Source organism: Hydra vulgaris, chromosome 03 (genome assembly GCF_038396675.1).
Source record: "Hydra vulgaris chromosome 03, alternate assembly HydraT2T_AEP".
In the NCBI taxonomy this organism is placed as follows: domain Eukaryota; kingdom Metazoa; phylum Cnidaria; class Hydrozoa; order Anthoathecata; family Hydridae; genus Hydra; species Hydra vulgaris.
In genome coordinates, this window is record NC_088922.1 from 28,017,082 (window position 1) to 28,042,277 (window position 25,196).

A 25,196-nucleotide genomic window follows, 5' to 3' on the forward strand; every position below is an offset into this window, starting at 1 on the left:
GATGAGTTATACACCAAAATAACTACATATTAGAATTAAATGTTCCTATACTGAAATCTGAACTAATATTAACTATTCATTATACACAAAAGTATATTTATTATCTTGTATTTTTATTGTTTGATTTTTTTTCAACAATTATCTGGGTAATCTGGGTAGATGAAAATTGAAGCATCGAATACCCGGGTAGTAAAATTCACAAGTAGTTGTATTCCCTACTTGCCCTCTAACATGTTTGACTTGAATTTAATTTAAATATAGTAATTTGATTTAAATTCTAGAAATTATTTAAAACTTACCTAAAAAAATAAGAAACCTACAAAATTTAAAATTCAATTGCAATCGTATCAAAAATGATTATTTTAATGGAGATAAATCTATTTCTTTTTTCTTTTTTAATAATCAAATTTTCACCAAAACTAATCATAACTGAAAGTTTCATGTCTTCTTTTAAACATTTTCTAAAAAAATAAATTTTGCAAAACAAGCTGCAGGTTTTCCTGGACTACAAAGTCTTCTCCATTTGAAATTTAATGCCAGCACATGAAAAAGCGCTGGCAGGATGGTCATTTTTAAGTTAGCCTGCATGATTGAAAAAAAAAAATTTTCTGCTACTTAAATTAAAGCAAGTATAGCGAAGAGAATGCTTTGAATAAATACTAGATGATTTTAAAAAAAAAGCGTAAAAAAGGCCACATTTCATAAAAGTTAAATAAATGAACAGAAAAGTTTTGTTGCAGTTTTAAAGAAGACGCTTTTATTTTTTTGGCAATTGCTTTTTCATGCGCTCGCCAAAGTTTTTTCGGGTGTGTGGGGGAGCGCAAAAAAAATTGAGTATTGAGCTGGCTAAATCAAGAAGACTACATGTAACTAATTTACCTAATTCTTTAATAAATTTTTAAAAATTCTTTTATTTACTAAAACTAATTTATTTAACAACTTGAAATAATTTGTTTGCTGATTTATTTTTTATTTTGAACTAAAGATAAAAACAAATAAAAATAATTTTTTTTTTGTTAATCTACAAAAAATTAGATTGCAGTGATAAAAGTTGCTTTGCAATATGTTACTCCTGAAAGTCTGCAACTTGAAGAAGAGAAAAAAGGGCTCAAAAAGAAATCAACCAAAGGTGTTTTAAAAGTTCACTTGAAAGATGGCAAGAATTTACCTGTGAAGAAAGATGGAGATTTACCCAGCACTTTTTGTAAAGTGTAAGTGCAGTTTTTGTTTTTTTACTCAGAACATTATTGTTTTTTTAAGCTTGTAGATAGTCAATATTTTTTGTCAATGTTTATTGATGTTTAATATTTTTCAATGTTAGACATCTCATTAACAATATATACTATAACATTAATAAACATTATTAGTCTAATCAATAAGTCTAATATTGTTAACCATTTTTATCAATGATCTTTTTAAAAAAGTTATGTGTTCAGAATTATCTTTAATTTATAAATAAGAAAATTAATTTAATTTATAAGTTAAAAAATTTTTAATTTATGTTAAAAAAACTCAATATTCAGACTTTATTACTTACTCAAAATTCTTTAAAAAAAAAACTATATCTAGGTATCTGCATTCTGTAAAAGGTTTTAAAATTATGATCAAACATTATTCTAAGTTTAACAAAAAAATATTAAAATATGCAGAAGACATCTAGGGTTTTTTAAAAGTTTTTTTAAAGCTGTCTCTGTCTTGTCATGGACCCACATTACCCCACTTACTGAAGTAATATGGTTCTACATAAAATGTTGGTACTTCTGCTTTAAAATCTTGCTTATGAGAAATCAAGTATCTTTTTTTAAGTAAGTATACAGAAATTTAAATTTCAAAAGTGCTTTTTAAGATAATTTCAATTGAAAAAGAAACTGTACATATATAGGACAACAATAAAGGACATATAGGAAAAAAACTTTGAAAAAAATAGAGCAAATTTTAAATAGAACCAAATTAATAATGCATTACTAATGTTTTACATAAAAAAATATTTTTTCAGTATTTGCATTTTGAGTGAAGCACCTCTGTTGAGTAATAGTTCTCCACAATTAGCTTGTACTCTCTTTTTTGTTGTTATACTATTGCTGTTTTTGAAAATGCATGAGAACATATGGTTAACCTTAAATCAAAGCTTCTTGCATAGCAGATTTTGGTTGTGTAAATTTTATTTATTGCATTAGTAATTTTGAATATTTTTGGCTATGATGCCCTAAATATTCAAAATATCCCTTCAAGTTATCTATATAACTGATGAATATCAATTAGACCCAGGTAACCACTTAGACCACTCTATTCTACAATGTTTTTTCATAAAAAAGAATTGTGTGTTAAAATTTTACAGAAAAAGAAAGACACATGATTAAATTGAATAGGTGATTTGATGTAGAATTACTCCTGTATGACTGGGGTGTTACACTCAAGTCATACAGGAGTAATTCAACATCAAATCACCCATTGTATAAGAGTACATCAACCATTGTACAAGAGTAATTCCATATCACCCATGTATATATATATATATATATATATATATATATATATATATATATATATATATATATATATATATATATATATATATATATATATATATATACATATACATAGTCTTGTATGGTAATCCAAAAGTTTCTTCCATAAACTATAGTTTTAAATATATGTATATATGATATATATGTATATATATGCATATATATATATAAAGCTTTTAATGTCTTTTCTTCAGCAATAAGGGTAAACTGGGTTAAATTGAATTAGGGGTGATGTGAACTATATTTGCTGCTTAAAAAGTTTTCACATTAAAATTTTTTTTAGTATTTTAACATTATCTTTTTATGCTATATTTTTTTAAATTTTATTAAAAAATAAAATTTAAAATATAGCTTTTGTTTTGATGTAAAAGCCATTTTAAAAACCATTTTTTTTGGAAGTTTTAAAATTCTGTCATCAATTTTTGATGTAGGTTATAGTAAACTTAGAATTTGTTGTTGTTAGTGTGTATATCAGTTATATTATTTATATAAATTTTGATGGTGAAAAGTTTTTATTATGATATGAAACAGCTAAGTTTATAAATTGTTTTACTTCACCCCTCATTTTTCTGACTCATTGAGGAAAAGTGAATCTTTTTATTACATTTTTTCATCAAACATCTTTTGTAGAACTCTATATCTATCATAATTATTTAGCTAAATATTTTACTTTTAAAATGAATATTTGTTTTAGTAATTTTTTTTTATTAATTTTAGAAATATAATATATTGATATAATGGCAAGAAAATACATTTAAAAAAAATAGAATCTCTAAGAAAAACATGGTTATACATATGCATCTGATTTGTTACAAAATATTTCTAAAGTTAAAAATAATGAAGTTCCTTTGCATGCTGCATCAAATGAATATGGTGTTCCAAGAAGTTTTATTCTTTGCAAAACAACTTCTAAGCATAAAATGCCTTAAAATTGTGAAGAGCAAACAAATCAATTTTTAAATCAATTGAAAGTGGTGGTCTGTATTTCGATTGTTGTTAAGAAAACTTTATGATGTATCATAAGCCAGCTCATTTAGTACAGAATTTTTTTTTAGAATTTTCCCTTTGATCCTTCTGCAATAGCATCTGACATCTGACAAACACCCTTTTTCTCAGAAAAAAATGATTGTGGTAATAATATCTCTTAAAACATCACCCCTGGCACCAACACCAATGGTCATAATAATATTTGTGAAAATGTTTTCATTGAGAGATCCACAAATAGCTACAATTTACAAAAAAAATTACCAGTAGACAAAGACTTTCTTACAATAAACAAGGCAACAATTGTAAGCTCATTCTTACAATAAACAAGGCAACAAAAAAAAAAATAAACTGTATGGAGGTGTCTTGCATCAGAAGATGAAAAAAAACTGTATGGAGGTGTCTTGCATCAGAAGATAAAAATTTAACAATTAAGAAAATGAATGTAAAAAAAGATGAATTTTTTAAAAAAATATTTGAATATTTAAAATATAAAAAATATTTGAATATTAAAAACTATATTAAAAATAATTCACTTTTTCCCAGTTTACCCCAAAAATATGTAACATTAACCTAATGCCTAACACTGGAAAGTACTTAAATCTTAAATGCTTTTATCATGTTTCTAAAGAGTTCTTTTTATCTGTAACAAATTATTCACCCATTAAAAAAATTTAATTTTAGGTAAATTTCAATGCTGTTTCAGGGGGTTTTTTTTGTTGAGAAATATCAACTTTAAAAAGTGACAAAAGTTGCTAAATATCTAATATTAGCCAAAAATGTTTGTTTTTATTTCACCACAAAATATAAAAACTTTCTCTTCAATAATATACTTATGTAATGGTAATGTAATGATTTTTTAATTTTTTCTTTTGAATGTTTGTTTTTCTTTTTTACAATATGATAATTCTGTTTTATAATTTATACTAAAAATTGTTATTTGTTTTCAAAATAAACAATGTATATATATATATATATATATATATATATATATATATATATATATATATATATATATATATATATATATATATATATATATATATATATATATATATGTATGTATGTATGTATGTATACATGTTTTAATTTTTATAATATAAACATAATACAATTATGAAACATTGTGTTTTATTTTTTATATTACGATCTTATAGCTTTATGTATCCTAAAAAGAAGAATTTAAAATTCAAGACCAAATCATTTATGAAGAGTGTTGATCCAATCTGGGATACTGGTATCAAATTTATTAAAGAGTTTTTTATATTTAAATAATATGCAGAAATTTGAAAATAAAAAAATAAAATAATTTGTTTTAAGGTATGTCTTTTGAAAATGTAATGCATGATGAGTTGGCTGATAGGTGTTTGGAAATTGCAATTTTTGATGAGTCTGTGGATAAGAATATAAACAAAATTGGAATCATAAGATTAGGATCAGGTCAATTCAAAGAAAAATGGGACGACAGTACAGGACGAGAGATCGATATATGGACTTCAATGCTTAGTAATCCAAATAAATGGGTTAGCTTAGCTCTTCCATTAAGGCTTCAACCAAGGTATTTACGAGTAAGATTTTTTATTACAATTTTTTAATACAGATTTTTTTTACTGAAATTAAATTTTTAGTGAAGAGAAAAATGACCATATAAATGAATCGGTTGTTCAAGACACAAAAAAGAAGAAAAAAAGTAAGTCGTCACAAAAAGAAGAATTAATTGAGATTGATGAAAAAAGAGATCAAAATAAACATATTGAAAATAAAGGAAATGAATCCCCCCGCACAGCTGCATTACGGGCCATGGGGGTATTTGCAAATAATATTGTTGATGTGATGCAGAAAGAAAATGATAAATATCCTCAAGAGAATCTTACTTCGATTGCAGAAGAGAATGAACTAGATTTAAGTGTATCACCAAGAAAAGTACCAGAAATAACTGTCACAACAGTTAGTTCATTTATATGAATATTGTTTTTAAAATTATAAATATGATGTAATAATATATTTTATAATTATAAAATATCTTTTATAATTATAAAATTTTATTATACAGATTAAAATTAAGGTATAAAAGTTTATTAATTTTTTTGCAGTATATAAAGCCTGGGGATCCACCATTTCCTGGGGCTGGACATTTAGAAGAACACAAGTCTAAAGAACCTAAGAAACAAGCTCCATCAATGTCTTTAATGAAACGATCAGTATGTTTTCTATTTACTTAAATAACATAATTGATATTTTTGCAAATATGACTGTGTTTTTATCTATTTTTGAAGAAAATAAGGCAGAATAACATAAATACTATATTATGATACTTTAAATAAATTATCAGTAATTTTTTTACTGATAATTTAATAGTATTTTACTAATATTTCAGTAATTAATTACTGAAATTTCAATAAAGTTATATTTATGTTATTTCAGAATACATTTTGTTTTACATAAACCTATCAGAGAATAAAGATTGCAATGTTTGCAAAAAAGATTTTTGCAAAGACTTTTTGTTTAAACAAACTATTTGTTAGTAAGAAAATTTTGTTTTTTTAATTATAATTACACAGGTATTTTACAGGCTTGATAATTCTTGATGATGTAAAACAATTTACATAGGTTTTAGTGCATTTAAGACTTTAAAGATTTTTTTTAACTATCATCACTTTGAATTTTTATTGTTCTTTTGTTTAAAAACTATTTTCTTAGTTATTTTATACTTATTTAACAAACATATCCACTTATTTAACAAACATAAGTTTATTTAAAAAATTGACAAAAAGGATTTTAATAGACTTTTTTGTATCACTGATATTGCTTTTTACCAGTACTTTTATTATGGAATACATTATATTTATTGCATCACGTAATAAAAAATTTATTACATTAAATAAAGATACTTAATGTAATAAATGAGAGAAGTTTGTTATCAATATTAATAGCATAAGAGACATTCTCCTGAAAATTGAAATTTTCAATAGCTAATTTTATAAATATTAAATTTTCCAAAACTTTTTGCTGTTTTAGCTTTGAGTATACTTAATCATTTGTAAGTATCCGCACAACTCATTAAATGTCAGTTTACAAAAAAAAAATTAAAAACTTTTAGCATGATCTACAGATGTGACAGATTTACCACAGACGTGATATTAGGAATAGTATCACTTTATCCTGTAAGTAGTTATAAGTGTCAGGTAATTTACAAAAATAATAATCATCTTTAAACAATAGTTATAAGTGTCAGGTAATTTACAAAAATAATAATCATCTTTATTCAATAGTTTTTAAAAGCTGACATAAAATAGTACATGGGACAAGTTTTACAAAATTTTAAGTATTAATAGTAAGTAAATTAGGAAATGTTTTTGAATGGTAAGTCTTGTGGAAAACTGTGTTGCCCCCTACTGTTAATGTTAGCTGGCACAATCTAAACACTACATCGCTCTTATTGATGACAGAGATGTCATCTTTCTTTGGAAACATAAAAAATTCCTGGCCAGATCTTCTCAAAAAATTCCTGACCAGATCTCAAAAACTTTATGACAAACTCATTTTCTTCTGCACCTAAGGCTTGAATTAACCCAACATAGTATTTTACACTTTTTTTTTATGCTTGAAACTTGCAATCACAAAATCATTGATTTTAATAGACAAGCTGTCCTCCTCACTATTGCTGTAAACACTGTGGTAACTTAGTCTTGTCAACTTCTTTTTGCATTTACCCAGGCCTTGGGATTCTTTAGCCAAACCTTTGGATGCTGTTTCTTCAGCTGGCATTTTCTTTTTCAAGAATCTTTGACCTGCTAAAGTATGTTAATGAATTTTTTAAAACAGAGGCAAAAAAATTTATTTATAAAACAGATACAAATTAAATAACTATTTTATAAGAAACATTTCATGCACAACTTATTTTAATAATTAGTGAAAATACTAGGGTCTCTGAAAAACTAAATTTTGATCAAACATTCTTACTGACTAAATAACTAGAGGACATTTAAGGAGCGCAAAAGTTTGCAATATTCAATATAAGCAAACTTAAATTTCTAAGTGCTATACATTAAATGATACAAGGATGAAGATCCATCAAAAATTCCACAGGGATTAATACTTCTCCTATACTATAGTGATTGCATTTTGTACCATTGTCACATTCAGTGCATGTCAGCCTTCTCATATACAATATTTCTTTTTTAGTGGGACTCTAAAACACCTCATAAACTTGTAAAGTTGTTAAAAAGTTGTTAGATTTTCCGGTACACATTTCTCATAGAGATTGAAATCTGGTTGTTAATAATATAGATGGTTATACTTGGACACTTTATTTCTTTGACCAAACAATTAATATCAGGAATATCTTTCCCTTGTCTTATTAATCTCTCTGCGGTTTTTTTGATATAACCCCCTATTCCATCAAGAACATCTTTTCCTTGCCCCTTTTCTATGAAGTGCCACCTCATGGTTTTAGCTCCAAACTCTTTATGAAAAAATGTACCTAATAAATAGAACATGGACTTGTTTCGGTACTGTTGAGAAGTACTATTGCTAAGGAAATGAACTGTTTTAATGATAGGAAGCTTTTCTTTCAAGTCATAATAACAGGCTTCAAATGCGCACAGATTCCAACAAAGTTGTGATGTCTGTTATCTGAAAATGTACAGCAAGATTTTGCCTTTATTTTGTTTTTAAAAGTACTGCAATAGTACACCACAACTGTATGGATTGACACTTAGTTTCTTGATCCACCAAAATGGAGTGATTGGATTTCTTTTGAGTATTTGTAATTTTCTCAAAAATCACAATGAATGAAAATATCCTTAGGTCCTAAACTATTTTTTATTTCTGATGTAGCTTTGTACTGGTGTTTTATATTGTAAACTTGTAAACTTTTCCAGTATGTTATTAATAAAATGCAAAAACCCTTTTTTTTTTAATGTCAACTCTTCTTTTCAGTTTTAAAACATGTCTTCATTTTACCTTTTACCACAAGTTTAACACTTTTTTAAACCATTGTAGAAATGTTTCATTTTCATTCATTTCATTCTCAAATTCTTTACAAACTATTTTTTTGTTTAAATGCATCCCTTTCTGAAAGTTCATGAATTTTCTTTTGTGTTGCTTTTTTTCTTTCTCTATCTTTCTGTTTTTGACTGATTCTGCGAAAGGTGAACCAAATTCACATTTTTTATAATGCACAGAAAATGAAATATAGTATTTTATTTTTTGTGCAAAACGTACTAAATTGTCATAAAATGTAGGTGCTAACATATTATGATTTCCCTGATTTTTTTTTTTAATACAGAAGACCTGCAAGTGTGGGAAAATATTTAAAAAGTTTTACTTAAATGAACACTAATCTTTTTGACTTGTTTTAATAAAAGTGCTAGATATGTTGAGTGATTATTTTCTCAAGAAATATTTACCAACACACATGTGATAGCATTTAAGTAAAATAAGACGGTGGTTCGCTGTTTCAACTTTAAAAATATTAACATGAATCCTAGTAAGTCAATAAGTGGTAACACACATAACAAAAACGCAAATTTTTTAATGCTGCACAACAAGCACATTGTTTTTAACATTATGACTTAATATTATAAACAAGTTTAACTAGATGCTTCCTTTATACTTGATATCGTGTGGCTTTGATTTCAATTGCCTTTTAAATTTATGATAATACAATTGGGTAACCCACATAACGATAATTACTACCACATATCTATGAATATGGATATCTATAACTAAATATGTATAAATAGTATGTTCAAATACTATGAATCTATTTATAGGATTCCTTAAATTGGTGCATTTAAACGCAACTTCACATGATTTGCAAATTTTCTCAGCATTTGAATTAAACAAGCATGTAGGCAATGTATTCATAAAGACATTCCTTAATTACACATGCATTTATTTACTTTCTAGTTGCATTTGCAAATATTTTAACTGACATAGGTTCACAGATTTACAATCATTCAACTTACAGTTGGAAGCGCAAGTCTCAACGCAGTTCAGTTTCTTATTTTGTCGTGTTAATTTGTTTTCTTTTTAATTTTGATGGAAGCAGTGAAACTACGGGCCTTGACTTCTGCAGAAAGAATTAAAAAGTTTAGAATGAAAAAGAAAAAAGGAAGATCCACAATTTCAAGTTTGCGAAAATAAAAGAGTTGCACAAGTTCACGCTGCAAAATTTTCTAAAATGACAAAGAAACAGTTAACTGAACATAGGCGTAAAGTAGCTGCAAGGGTGGCGAAATGTAAAGCTAAGAAAAAGGAAACTATGAAATCTACAGTAACGTCAACTAGAGAACTTTTGGGTGAGTCAAACACGACAATTACGTCATCTTCATTTTGTTGTCTGCAAACGCTTGGGAAAGCTGTAAAACGTTGTTTCAAAGCTTTACCGCTGTCTCCCAATAAAAGATTTGCAGTGCTTAACAAGGTTGCTGAAAATGTTGGCCTTAAAATTGATGCAGCATGTTTTTTAAAAAAACGCAATGTGGAAGGTTTGAAAGACGATATTGAAAAACTAGTAAAAGACTTTTACTTTCAAGCAGACATTGTTTACACTATGGCACACATGTCAGATACAATGGCTGTTTAAAAAAATGGAAGAAAAGAAACTTTGAGGAAGTATTACTTGACTATGTTCCTCTGTGAGGCATATACGTTATTTCTTGAGAATAATGAAACAATTGAAATTTGTTTTTCCAAATTTTGTGCTCTCTGTCCACCTAATGTACTGCTTTTAAAAAATACACCGGCTGATCAGTGTTAATAAGTGATGCATGAAAATTTAATACTATGTTTGAGCAGATTGGGCATTGTGTATAAAAATAATTGGTGAGATGATATTTTGTGTTCTTCTAGTGCTTTATATATATCCAAGTCCTGTTGGAAAAACGAGTGTAAATTATGTAAAAACGGCTTTAATATTAAATCTAACAAGAACGTGGAAGACATAGCAATTTGGTATGAATGGATTAATGAGTACGTCAAACTAACGACATTGCTGAATCCAAGATGCGACTGCGCAAGATTCAGCAGCAGGGTACTGTTGGAGAACTTATTGGTGTCATTCAGGAGGGTTTTGAACAGGTTGTAAAGCATGTGCGGGAGAAAAGTATCCAAGTTAAAGAATTTTCTCAAGACAAAACAAAATGTACCTCCAGAATCCTGCAAATAGATTTTGCAATGTCATATTCATGCAAATATCAGTATAAAATCCAGTCAGCTATGTGGAGCAGATCTAGCGTTACTCTTTTTACAGCAGCTACATTTGCAAGGGGTACACAACAAGGTTTTATTATTTGCTCCGATACTCTGAAGAAAAACAAAGATACTATTTATTATTACTATTTACTTATTATCAAATTATTACGATGAATGATTTGGTCGGATTAAGGCGATCTATACTGAAGGCCTATTCATCGCGCAACCGTAAGCCGTGACTGGGGGCCTATTTTAATATTCTAAAAATTGCGAAGGTGAAAAGCTCACATTGAAAAACTTGCTAGAGAATTTTTATCTTTTTCAACTTAATCTTGTTTATTGTTTTATATTTCCAATAACTTTGTATTCTTAATGTTTTTTAAATTATAAATTTTTGTAAATAATTTTAAAACACTGTATTTTTACTTACTTGTAAACTCCTTAGAGTGTTAGGAGTTATATATAATATATATATTATATATATAAATATATATATTATATATATAAATATATATATTATATATATAAATATATATATTTTATATATATATATATATTTTATATATATATATATACATATATATATATATATATATGTGTATATATATATATATATATATATATATATATATAAATTTATTATGTCTGATATGGGTAGTGATCTATTATATTTGACAAAAAAGTGTTTGAAAATCTTATGTTATGGTTTGCATATTTTTATATTCTTTTAAATAATTATACTTTATAGATGCCAAAAAAGTGTTGTGTATATGGCTGCAAAACTAATTACCAAAGTACCAAAAAAAATAAAAGCTTTGAAAAAATACCAGTTTATCGTTTTCCTAAAGACAAAGAACAAAAAAATATTTGGATAAAAAGTATTCCAAATTCTAATCTTTTAGTTTCAGATGAAACTGTTATTTGGCAATTTCATTGGCCAACAGTTTTTGAAAAAGTTACTGTTCAAGGAAGACAAAGACCGAAAATGCCACCATCTGTATGGTCAGGAATACCTTCAAGTCAAATACCTACTCCATTACCATGTCATCGCACAACATTGAAATCTTTAGGCATTGTTAGAAATGTTAGAACTGATGAACTTAGCACTTTTTTATTGGCTGATACAGCAACATATATTGATTTTAAAAATTTTTTATTAAATAATCTCAGGGTTTTTTCAGTTTCAGTAATAGCATATATGATTGAAAAAACAATTAATGTTCAATCTATTACGTTTTATGATGGTATTTCTTTATTTCTTGTTAAAATTTTTGAGAATTTACATTTTGAAACATTTCATTGTGGAATAAAATGTTTTATAAAAAGTTTGTGTAAAAATCGTATAAATATTGTTTATTCTTGGTCAAAGTTTGAGGAAATACTACTTTTTTTAAATGTCATGGAAATAGATCATAAGAAAAACATTATTCAGCAACAAATATCAGTTATGTCTGCAAAACTTATTGAAAAAAATATATAAATCAGATACAATTATACGTAGTTTTGAATATTTTTCAACATATCGTGCTTTATACAATAAACTAAGAAACGATTTTCAATTACCATCAGTTAGTACTTTGACACGCATAACATCAAAAGTTTGCAAAATTGATGATGCTAGTTTCTTAGACTCAGTTTTCAAAAACGTTGAAGAAAAACAAAAAATTTGTATAATTATTCACGATAAAGTATATGTCAAAAAAATGATGCTTTACCATGGTGGAACATTGTTTGGTAAATCTTTAGATGATCCATCATTATTGGCTAAAACTGTTTTGGGAATTATGATAGTATGTCTCAAAGGTGGTCCTAAATTTCTGTACAAGATGATCCCAATTTCAAAATTAAGTTCAAATTTTCTGTTTGTACATATAAACTCCAGCATAAAACTTATAAAATCGTCATCTGGCGATGTAAAAGTTGTTATCTGTGATGGTAATCGTGTAAACCAAGCATTTTTTAAATTATATCATACTATTCCAGAAAAACCTTGGAAAACGGAAGATGGGATGTATTTACTGTTTGACTTTGTTTATCTTTTGAAAAACATTAGGAATCTATGGCTTACAGAAAAAACTGGAGAGCTAGTGTACAGTGATAATGGTATTCAAAAAACAGCTAAATGGGAACACCTTAAATGCTTATATCAAATTGAATCAGAAAAGTTAGTCAAATTGTCAAACTTGAATGAAATTGCAATAGCTCCCAAGCCAATTGAAAGACAAAATGTATCTACTTGCCTTAAAGTTTTTTCAGATAAAACATATCATGCCTTGCTGACCTATTCTCAAATAATTTCAAATTCTAAGGATACTGCGATATTTATAAATAAAGTTATAACCAGGTGGAAAATTTTGAATGTGAAAGGTTGTGGAGCTGATGTAAGACACAATGATCCACTAGAAGCACCTATTTGTAGTCCTGATGATACTCTACTTCAGTTTTGTGATATGGCTCTTGAAATGTGTTGTAAAAATGGCAAAAGAGTGAAGCAGTTATTTAATGACACTGCAAAATCAATTCACTATACTTGCTATGGTATTGTCGAGCTATGTAAATATTTATTAGCAACAAGTCATGATTGAGTTCTTCTTGGTATGTTTACAAGTGACCACTTAGGAAAAGAATTTGGGAAATTAAGACAAGGTTCCAGAGGTGCCTACTTTATAAATGTTCAACAAGTTATAGAAAAATTGCGTATAAATCACACATCACTGTTGTTATTTTTAAATATTGACATAGATTCTTTTGATTTTAGTTCAGGTCGTGAGTGTGCTTCTTGTACATATGTTTTATATGAAGCAGGTAGTGAAATATTTGACAATTTAGAAAAACTAGAGTCGTCAATTTCTGATACTACCAAAATGTCTTTGATTTATATTGCTGGTTATGTATGTAGAAATGAATATAATGAAAACATTTTGTTCAATCAAACATTACTTTATTATGAAAAGTTTGGTGAGTACCTCAAGTCTATAGATTGTGGTGGTCTTAAAATTCCCCTAGACAATGTTTGCCAATGGGTTTTTTTTGCTTTGTCTTATTCCATTCGAGAAAAGATAAAGTTTGTCGTAAGTCCTTAAGTGACATCTTTTTGCTAGTTTCTGAATTTTACTATTTTGAAATTAATCAAAAACATTGCAACACACTGGCTAATATATTTTTAAACAATTTTTGTGCACAAATTACACCAAGATCTAATAAAGAACCTGCATTAAAAGTTTTAAAGTTACCATAAGTTTGTTTAGAAAAGAATGATTTGTATCTGTTGTTAAAATATATGTAAATATTTTCTTTGTTTTAATTTTTTTTTTTATTTAAAATTTTAACTTTTAATTACATTTTAATATAAATATTTCTAAATAAACTAATTAAACTTATTATGAGTCATATTTTGACTCCGAAATATAATTCTATAGCAGAGTTGCTGATAATCCGTAAAAATAATAGGCTCCCAGTCACGGCTTACGGTTGCGCGATGAATAGGCCTTCAGTATAGAGCGTCATGGGTCAGATGGACCATCGTCTGAATTTAAAAATAAATACATGTTGCATTTGTTGCAACTTCTGGTCTGTCGATATCACAAAAATTTTCAGTGGAAGTGTTTTGTAACTTCCCACTGAAAGGGGGTAATTGACGCAATTGGTGGGAAAGCAAAATATCTCGTACGTCAAAAAATTATGTCAAAGGGAGCTAACACCATTGTTCAATCATCTAAAGATTTTGCTGAATTGGCAACCATGTTAATGCCTAAAACAATAATTTTTCATGTTCAGCAAGGAGAGATTGATAAGCTAACCAGCGAATTCAACCCATGGAGTAATGTAAAAGATGTTGAAGGCATAAAAACAATTCATTGTTTCACAGCAAATCAACCCGGAAAAATCATGCTGCGGGAAACAGCTTTGGACGAAATTAAGTGCATCATTTTATTTTTAGATTACTTACGTCAAATAGATGAAAATGGTCACAGCTCAATTTTGACACTTTCCGTGGGTGATTGGTGTGTTGTTAATTACAATGCATCAGAATTTCCTGGACAAGTAAAAGAAGTCAAATCAAGTTTTAGTATCCACAGTTGAAAAACATTTGTTTGGGAATTCATGGATGTGGCCAACTATTGCTATTATAGTTGTGAAATGATTGCTTTTATCAATTGTTTTGCATGCGGTAATGCACGTTAGACTGGTAACACACTTAACGATGACAAATTGTTAATTTATTCCGCTATTAAAATCTTTTCCCCAAATCCACTTTATGGTTTTGTTAAGCGGCATCTTTAATACAAAGTTGCACATTTCCGTTTTTCAATATGCAACCAATTCACAGCTTTGTCAAAATTTACTTGGTCAAAATTTACTTGTTAAAATTTTAGATGTGTGCAAATAATGCACATAATGATTTTTGACTTATAATTTGAGGTAAGAAATTTTCAACTTTTTAGAACAAGTTTTTGAATATTTTTTGTTGTACGGTTTAAATAATATTTTGCGATAAATTGCAATTTCACAAAGCATTATGCTGAAGTATGAACCACCAGTTAATGAGTTTAACTATTTTTCAAAAGTAACTCATGTAACGATGGAATCAGTCTTTTGTTCTTCATGGTTCTCTGGATTTTTAGCTTTCATCTTCTCCCTCAGCTTCCTCATACTTAGCTTTTCCAATTCTCTAGTTTTTTCTATCTTTCCCATCTTTGTTAACTGTAGGCAAAGAAAAAATTATAACTATCTGGATAGAAACATTTATTTTTTCTATGATAATTAATTGGCTATATGAGCAAAGTTTTAAAATGTTAAAAATGTTATAAATAGGTGTTAAAAAATTCACATACAGGTAAAATTGTCATTTGTTGTCACGTCCCTTCCATGTGTGTCATGTCTGTTGATTTCTGTACTCCACAGACTTGACATCCACAGACATGACTAATTGAAGGAGAAAGCCTAAAAGGAGTGCTATGTTTTGAGGCTAGGACTCTGTTCCCCTTTGAGTAAACATGTCTATGTAATTGCTATTAAATAAAGTATTGCTTATAAAAAAGTAAAATTATTTACCTTGAGTATGTTTACCACAAATGTGACACACTAACAAATCAACTTTCAAAACTTTAACACTTATTAACACTAAACAACTACACCAAAACTTCCTTCACTTTTACTCATTAATAAAAATGTCTAATAGTTCAGCTAGGACGGCAACATAGAGCACTACTGCTGCCTCCTACAGCTCTTTTTTTGCAATTAACTACTCTATTCACAGACATTACACTTGAGCTGGTGACATGAACTTCAATCACATAAAAGTTACTTTAAAAGTATGTTTTGAGGAAAATATTGTCAACTCTAATTTTAATGTATTTTTGATTATTTATTGTGTATTAAAATGAAAGTAAAATAATAGCAACAATGGGTTAAGCTAATTGGGTTTAAGTGGTGATAAGGTTTAGGTGGTGACATTCTACGGACGTGACTTGTCACAGTCTGTGGAACATTATTTATTCCCTGAAAATACTATTTTGGATTGGTTTTCATCAGTTTAACATTGTATAAGCTATAAATTTATTATTTGTACCAGTTAAAAGTAAAAATAGTATTAACATGAAAGAAAGAATTAGCGGTGACAGTACATTGCTACCTTTCTGGAGAATGATTCATAAGCAATTTATCAAGAATATTTACAATATTTAACCTAATAAAAATTAGTTTTGTTATTTAATTATTAATCATTAAAATTATTTTGTTAAAGTTTTTAAATTACAATTTAAAAAAAAATTCTCAGTATTTTAAAAAGTTGTTAAAAATAGGATGCATGCATAATGTTTTAACTTTATAAAAAGTAAAAATATAGTTTATCACCCTTTTTTTAGTTAAAAAAACTTCTAGTCATATTTAATGTGCTGTGTTGCTATTGGTTGATATAATCAATTAAAAGATGCCTTAAAAATCTTATTATTTTTTTTATTATTTAAATAAGTATAGAAAAAAATTATGAAATGTAAATGTGTGATAAATATAATTTTGCTCATTACTCATAATCTACCAAATATCTCTTGCATATGAATCTTTGAAATTTATGCTAGTTTTTTTTTCTTTAATTATTCACCTCCACAAGGCCGAGAGGGTGACTACAGTCGAGGAGGCTACTTTTTGTGGTTACAACCCTCTCTCAACTCTATAACTCTGAAACACGAACCTCAACGAACAAGGCCGCTGCATTGAGAAACAAGTTGAGCGTGGTACTATCAGGGACGCGGTGATAATCGAACTCTGAACTTCTTGCTTATGAGACGAAGGCTCTACCACTACACCACTACCGCTCTTAGATATGATTCTAAAAACTTTTAGTAGGAAGCAAATATATTTTATAAAATATCAATTAGTTTTTTTTTTCTGAGATATTTGTTTTATATTCAGAATGACTAGCAATGCCACCTACAGTTTTTTGTTTAAGCATGAAATAGTTGATTGCATATGCAATATTATCAATAGTTACTATATGTAACCAAGTAATTTTTCTAATAATGATTTTATTTTAAATATGCAATCTAAAAAATAATAAATAAATTATGTATAAATCATCTTAGTTATGTAAAAGAATTATTTTCATTAAAATTAACTTTGCGTTTATTAATTTGATAAAGTTATGATTTTTTATGCTTTAAAATTTGAGACTTGTATTAATGTAAATTATAATTGTATTTTTTCTCAAAAAAGATCAGAATTTTTTTATATAATAATTTATTTGTTGACTCATCAGGCCAATTTTTTATGCCATCTTTGACAAGAAGTAAAGCAATTTTTCTTAAAAGCTTAAAATAAAATTGTTATTCTTACTTTAGGCAAGTGAAACAAGTTTGACAAGTGTATATAGTACTGACAGTGCTAATATATATGGACAAATTCCGATTCGTGGTGAAATTCAATTTGGGATGAAGTACGATGACAAAGATGCAAAATTTGAAGTTCATATATTCAAAGCAATTAGCTTAGCTGCTGTTGATACAAAGAAAGAAACTTCTGATCCGTAAGTTCAAACTATTGTTTTTCCATATTTTTTTATGTTGATAGTTTCTCTACATGTGTATTGCTTTTCCCTATTATATTATGTTTATTGTTTCAACAAAACTTTGAAAGATTTAATTCTATATTTAAAGAAGTTAAAAGTTTTATTTCAGTTTTAACTATTTTAATTTTTATTTATTCAATTGATTTCTCTCTCTCTCTGTATATACATATATATACATATATATATATACATATATATATACATATATATATACATATATATATACATATATATATATATATATATATATATATATATATATATATATATATATATATATATATATATATATATATATATATATATATATATATATATATATATATATATATTAGGGTGACAATTTTTTAATTTTTTTCAAAAATTACCACTACATTTAAAGCTGTTCTCCGTCTCATTACGAATTTAAAAAGGTCTGAGAAAGTTGTTTTTGACCACTCTAAGTGCTTTATGTAAAAATTGATTTTTATGATATTTGTCATTTTTTCTGTTTATTTTTTTTAATTTTGTTAACATTAAGCTCAATTATTCTTTGTTATGAACTAATAAAATGAATATTTCCTGCACATTTATGATTTTAGCAAACTAATTAAATATTGCATTTACAGATGAGGATGGGAAAAGCAAAAATAATAAAAAACAATTCTTTATATATCTTAAATACAAATGTCAGAAGACCATTTTATCTACTTAAATCACCTATTTCTAATCTCTGCGGATTTGGCAACTATTTCATTTCTGAATCAAAAATTCTTGAAAAATTTGTAAAACTTCACATAAAGTGGCAGCTTATGATAAACCAGGAAAAACAAACTTGGAAAATAGATATCAAGCAAAAGGGAACAAAAGAGTTTCAAGTAAAGACATATAACATTATTTTGTTATATATGTCGATCTGTATAATAATATTTTATACTAAGATTTAATGTGTAGAGTAAAATAATATATAACTATAAGTGATTTTTTTTAGGGTATAATGGAAGGTCTTTTTGATATTGGAAAAGCAAACATAGAAGAACTAATCCGTCAGAGTATCAATATGCCTAGAAACAAAGTATAATGGAAGATCTTTCATTCATTGAAGATCAGAGGAATGAAAGAGTTACATTAGTCACATTAGAGATAAGGAATTAGAAGCAAAAGTTCAAAGAAGAATGGAGAGATATGTAAGGTATGAAAAATACTGGAAGAAAATGTTGACAGATAGCTCTTTTGAACCCATAATGGAAATTGAAGAAGATATTATTGTATGTCTTGAAGTCAATAAGTGTCTTTCAGCTAATTATGGTCTGGAAGTGGAGCCAAATTGCAATAATGGATTATTGCAATATGGTTCCACTTCCAGACCATAATCAGCTAATTGGTAAGGATATATTTAGAATCAGCTATTTATTTGTTTTATTAAATTGTTTATGTCCTTATCAAACCTTTGTAAAAAAAACTCCTTACTAGTTTATATTTTATCTAAGTTCTAAAGATATGAGTTTGAAGCAGAAAGAAGACAATTCCAATGAAATCCAAATATCTAAAATGAATAAAGAAAAACAAGCACATGTAACTACCATTATTGATCATAATATTATTACCAGAGATAGTCTTATAGCAGCGACAACACCTTTAAGTGTAAGAAAAGGGATAAGTTACAGAGATCAAAATATGTTTATTGCTTGCGTAATGAACTACTTAGGTGCAGAAATGAAAGATTTAAAGTCAAATAGAGACTGTGAGGCAGAAACGTTATGAAACTGTAGCGCACAAAGTTATTGAAATACGAGAAATTTATAGAGATGAATTAAGAGGTAAAAAACTTGTTCTCCATTTTAATGGTAAAGTAGTTAGCCATGTTGAAGAAAACTGAAGCGGAAAATTGACCGTGATTGAATTTCCTATTGACAAACTGCACGTTAGTCATGTGCACAAAGCAATAACTGGGTTTAAAAGCAAAGGTCCAAATAATACACTTTATTCCAACTTTTGGAAGCGATGGGAGGAATTTTTGCCATAAATTTCTGCTCCTGATGCTAATTATGAATTTAAAGATTTTTCTGAGAATTCACTCATTTTTGGTTCAGGCATATACAATTTATATTTTGAAGCAAATAGTTTTATAGAGTTTTCTTTGAATAACACAACTTTTCCAAGAGATGATTACAAGCATCTTGTAGAATATCTTGCTTTATATTTAACCATAAACTCTGATAAGTTAAAAGATTTTAAAATTTATCAGCTCATGGTGCCTGTCATGCAGCTCGTTTTATGGCAGATTCCATATATCAATTGGTACTTGAAATTTCATCACCAGTAATTATTTATCTACATGAACAACAAAAAGAAAACGTTTCTAAGATGTGTTTCATAATCGCAATTTTCCATGCACCCATGTTCTTAGTCTTGCTGAGCATTCTGTTTTAAATGACTTTAGAGCTTTTAATAATGCACAAACTATACAGAAAGAATGGAACTTAAAGGCACTGTTGAAGAGTATGCAAGCTCATTCTTGGTACTTGTCTCCTAAAGCAGTAATTATGGTTTTAGCTGATTCCTGTCTTGATCTTCTAACTAAATCAGCCATTTTAGAAACTTTACTTTCATATACAGTAACTGAAATAGAACTTATGTATTTAAAAAAGCCAACAGTTGTTGTTCTTAATGAACACTCAATTAAAAGACTTGATTACAGAGGTAAGCTGGTTTATTTTTATTAAACTGGATTTAGTGAGATTAAGGTTTGGTTATATACCATTCATACTAAAGGCAACTTAGAAGTTCTTGAATCTTACAACAACTTTGTTTTTTTTTATTAAAAACTTAATAAATAAAAGAAATATCGGAGTAATTCAGCAAATTGTTGGCTCATCTCAAAATGAAGAACAACGACAAAATATCCTTTTAGTAGTCAGACAACATTGTAACTTAATATCTACAAATATTTCTCAGAAAGATTTAAGCTATCTTTAATAAATATATATTAAAATATTAGAAAAATGTTTTTTATAGTTATTTTAATTTTACATGCCATTTTTTTAAAATTATACCACAAAAAACTATTGAAAATGAGTTCAGAATGCTTTTAAAACATTCTGGTCAATTAAATTTGCGTTTTTGTGGTTTTTTTAAAAAACGATTTATTTATAATTAAATTAATGGTTTTTACTTTCGTCCAACACGCAAATGTTGGACGAAAGTCGAAAGTAATTAAAAGTGACGTATGTGTTGGCGTAAGAATCTTTTTTTTCCTTCCGCTCTTCCCAAAGACAACAAACTATAGATCTATATATATATATATATATATATATATATATATATATATATATATATATATATATATATATATATATATATATATATATATACATATATATACATATATAGAACCCTTAGATGTTGTCCGAAAGTTTTTTCCATATTTTGTTGACAAAAAGTAAAAATTAAAATGCAAGGCCGGAATTTATTTTTTTTATTAATTGATAGACTGCCTGCCCCAACCAAACCCTCAGTCAATGTAGCAGCACTCCCTTGCGGGTCAGGCTAAAAGGTAGTAGATGTAGCAGCACTCCTTTGCGGGTCAGTCTATTTGTCAGTCGATGTAGCAGCACTCCCTTGCGAGTCAGGCTATTTGTCAGTCGATGTAGCAGCACTCCCTTGCGAGTCAGGCTATAAGATAGTCGATGTAGCAACAATCTGCACATGATTTACAGCAAATAAAAATAAAAATAAAAACATTTTATTAAAAAAATTAAAAATAAAAACATTTTATTAAAAAAAAAAAAAAAAAAACATTGTTTATATTCTTAAAAACATTCAGAATGTTTTTAAAAACATTGTGGTCAATTAAATTTGTGTTTTTGTGGTTTTTTAAAAAACAATCAATTTGTAATTAAATTAATGGTTTTTACTTTCGTCCAACACAAAAATGTTGGACGAAAGTCAAAAGTAATTAAAATGACGTATGTGTTGGCGTAAGAATCACTTTTTTCCTTCCGCTCTTCTATATATATATATATATATATATATATATATATATATATATATATATATATAATATATATATATATATATATATATATATATATATATATATATATATAGACACACACACACACACACACACACACACACACACACACACACACACACACACACACACACTTATAGTAATGGGCTTAGATATACAGTTTGTGGTAAAAAACTACTCGTCACTTGTCTGTGGTATTTAATTTGACAAAATAAAGGTTAGATTATAATTAAACACATTAATTTAATTGCGAGAACTAATTAAATTTAAAAAACCACAAAAATGAAATTTAAAAGACTACAGAATGTTTTTAAAAAAATGAATGTTTTGATTTTAATTTTTTTTAAATAAAAACTGAATGGGTTTATATTATTTTTTGAATGTATATCTGAATGTTTTTATTTAATAATATCTGAATGTTTTGATTTTATTTTTTTTAAATAAAAACATTCTGAATGTTTTTATATTATTTTTTAAATATAAAAACATTCTGAATGTTTTGATTTTTATTTTTTTACTGTAAAACATGCACAGATTGTTGCTACATCGACTATCTTATAGCCTGACTCGCAATGGAGTGTTGCTACATTGACTGAGGGTTTGGTTAGGGCAGGCAGTCTATCAAATAATAAAGAGGAAGGGAAAAAAAAAAAATTTCCGGTCTTTAAAATAATTTTTTTTAAAAAAACCTAAAACTGACATTTTATGGTTATATTTATATTTATATATATATATATATATATATATATATATATATATATATATATATATATATTTATATATATATATATATATATATATATATATATATATATATATATATATATATATATATATATATATATATATAGAAGCGTTAGACTATTAACATTATATTTGAATAAAATTATGTATTGCCTATTAGTAAAAAAGAAAAGAGTACAAACTCAAATTTAAAGCCGATGCATCAGTATCGACCTGTACCAATCAGTATCTGCATCAGCCAAAAGTAGGCATCGGTGCACCCATAGTTTTTGGGTTGGTTTTTTCTGCATTGTTTTTTCAGTTTTTGAATTAATGTAGCTCATCTATGAGTAAAAATTTTTCAAAAAACAAGGAGTTGCACCCTACATCACTAAATTCGCTGAAATTTGGCACAAACATGTAAAGATGCTAAGTTAAAATTTGGTACCAAACGAGTTTAAAACCTGTTTAATCTGAAAATTATAGATTTGTATCTTTCAAAACAACAAAATATAGTTTATTTTAAGATCTACAAAACGCACTAACTAATGACAATAAAAAAGAGCACTGACAACTTTAGCTCTAAAAAAATCTAACTGATAGAAAAAACTTTTAATTTTCTTAAAGATTAGACATATATCTACTTTACGAACCAATTTTGTTTTGGCCTTATGTTTTGCTGAGGAGTTATTGATGCTTTGGTTTTTCAATTTTTCTGAAGAAGTTTGAAAAAAAATAATTTAGCAAATTCATTTTGATATTGAACTAAATACAATTGTATTTGTTTTTAATTTTGAGTCAGTTAATTTAAAAATAGCAGTATGTGTCTCATGTGATTTAAATTTTTACAAAGTTGTCACAAAATATTGTTAAATATTTTTTTAATTTATAAATTTGTTACTTTTTATTTTCATAACATAACAGTTATATTCATAACATAACAGCACTCTTCCACTACACCACTAATGCGTATTTGTTCAAGCAATATGTTCTTTGTAAATATAACTTTATTTTTATTTAAACATATTGTTTGTGTTCAAGTGTACTTTGCTCATTAGGAATATTGTATTTAAGATTTCTTGTATTTAAGTGTTTAGATTATAATTCCTCATTATAGTTTTATGTATAACAAAATCAACTGCCCTTTCATAAATGATTATGGAGCTTGTTATAAACAATCATATACCCGAGTAAGAAATCTGATTGAAGATATTGACAGGAATGATCATAAATAACTTGTAAAATGAACAAATTTGAAAGAAGAACAAATTACAAGTATATGCATACACCATCATGATATGTTAGTCATGAGCTATAAGAGTAATCAGAAAAGTTGCTGTAATGACTCACAAAAAAGTGTGTAGAGTTAAAAGTTCATATGTTTACATTTTAATGGGTAATACCATTCTTAATAAGTTGTTTATAAGTTTTTTGTAATGATTTGTTCATTAATTTATAATAACAGTATAATTGAATCAGTGAAAAGAAGAACAGTACTAGTCCAATATTTTTATTTCGAGATAATCAATGTTAAAGATTTAAACAGTTGTAGTTTATAAACTATTTACTTTGGATGCCAGTTATCTTAGCAGGTGTTTACTTCCATTCCCTAAGGACCTGTTAATATAGTAGTAGTTAATAAAAAAAAAGTTGTTCTTGCTACAAAAGTTAAATAAAATTCTTGGAAAAGTGCTATTCTTCCTCATAATCAAATTTTTACGAATTAGGGAATAAAAAACCTGCAAACTTTACATAAAAAGCTATACTTTATTAAACAAATAAGTTAAACAAATAAACAATAGTTATTGCAATAAAAAAAGTTAATTATTTTCATCCACGCTGACAATTGTTTTCCAGGAATATATATTTTTATAAAACTCAGTTGCATTTCAACATTCCACCTTTTTAATATCATTGATCTTTTTTTCATTTATTGCAACTGGTTCCTGATAAACTTTCTTGGTGGACAATTGTTGCTCAACTCGATTTTTTACAAGTTTAAAAGTTCTGGAACATAGTCCTTCAATAAAGTTATATGTTGTCACATACCCAGGCATTGCACTGTAATAAAAAAATATTTTATAATCCAATACGGAAAATGCACAATTGCATGTTGTTTCTGATGGGCTTTGGGGCTTTTTTATAAACAGTAAGCCACCAATCTTTGAAATTTTAAATGTCCTTGTGCGTGATCTTTGTAACTGTAAATGGTTTGGAATTTTTTTTGCTACAGACTATCAAGTCAATCTACTCATCCACAAGGTAGATGCGATCATGCTTTCGTATATTTTTTTTGATAGTACCAAAGTCTCTATCTCAGGGAAGGAATGCTTTATCTTTCGTTGTTTCCAGGTTTGAGGATTTGCTTTACGTTTTATTGGGAATTTTCTTCATCGAATGTTGTTTCTGAATCATTCATGATTATTAAACAGAATTTTCCAAGAACAATTCAAAAAATTGTCAATTATTATTTAACTCAAATTAAACAAAACAATAACATTAATTATTTATCAATTATCTATGTTTGTACTAAACTAACATTTTATAGACTTAGGCGCATTCTAGTGATAGAATATATTAAACTTGTTTTGGCGCATTATAAGAATTATAGAAAATCAGTACTAGTCCTGGACAAATATTGCTCTTTAAATAGTTTATATCTACTTCATGGCAAAAAATA

The 25,196-nt window shown here is 27.1% G+C and overlaps 1 protein-coding gene and 1 long non-coding RNA gene across 30 annotated transcripts in view; both read left to right on the forward strand.

Moving 5' to 3' along the window:
* The window catches only part of LOC100208668 (uncharacterized), a 120,980-nt gene that overhangs the window by 83,226 nt on the left and 12,558 nt on the right, over positions 1 to 25,196 (forward strand). For all 29 annotated transcript variants that reach the window (XM_065792836.1, XM_065792838.1, XM_065792839.1 and 26 more), the window contains 6 exons: positions 1,036 to 1,211; positions 4,670 to 4,749; positions 4,833 to 5,070; positions 5,141 to 5,459; positions 5,606 to 5,713; positions 17,552 to 17,736. In XM_065792836.1, the coding sequence (XP_065648908.1) occupies positions 1,036 to 1,211; positions 4,670 to 4,749; positions 4,833 to 5,070; positions 5,141 to 5,459; positions 5,606 to 5,713; positions 17,552 to 17,736 (1,106 nt within the window). The remainder of the gene's footprint in view (positions 1 to 1,035; positions 1,212 to 4,669; positions 4,750 to 4,832; positions 5,071 to 5,140; positions 5,460 to 5,605; positions 5,714 to 17,551; positions 17,737 to 25,196) is intronic.
* On the forward strand, positions 18,504 to 18,949 carry LOC136078063 (uncharacterized). Its single transcript, XR_010637492.1, has 2 exons — positions 18,504 to 18,635; positions 18,749 to 18,949. It is a non-coding gene; the product is annotated as an uncharacterized LOC136078063 (long non-coding RNA).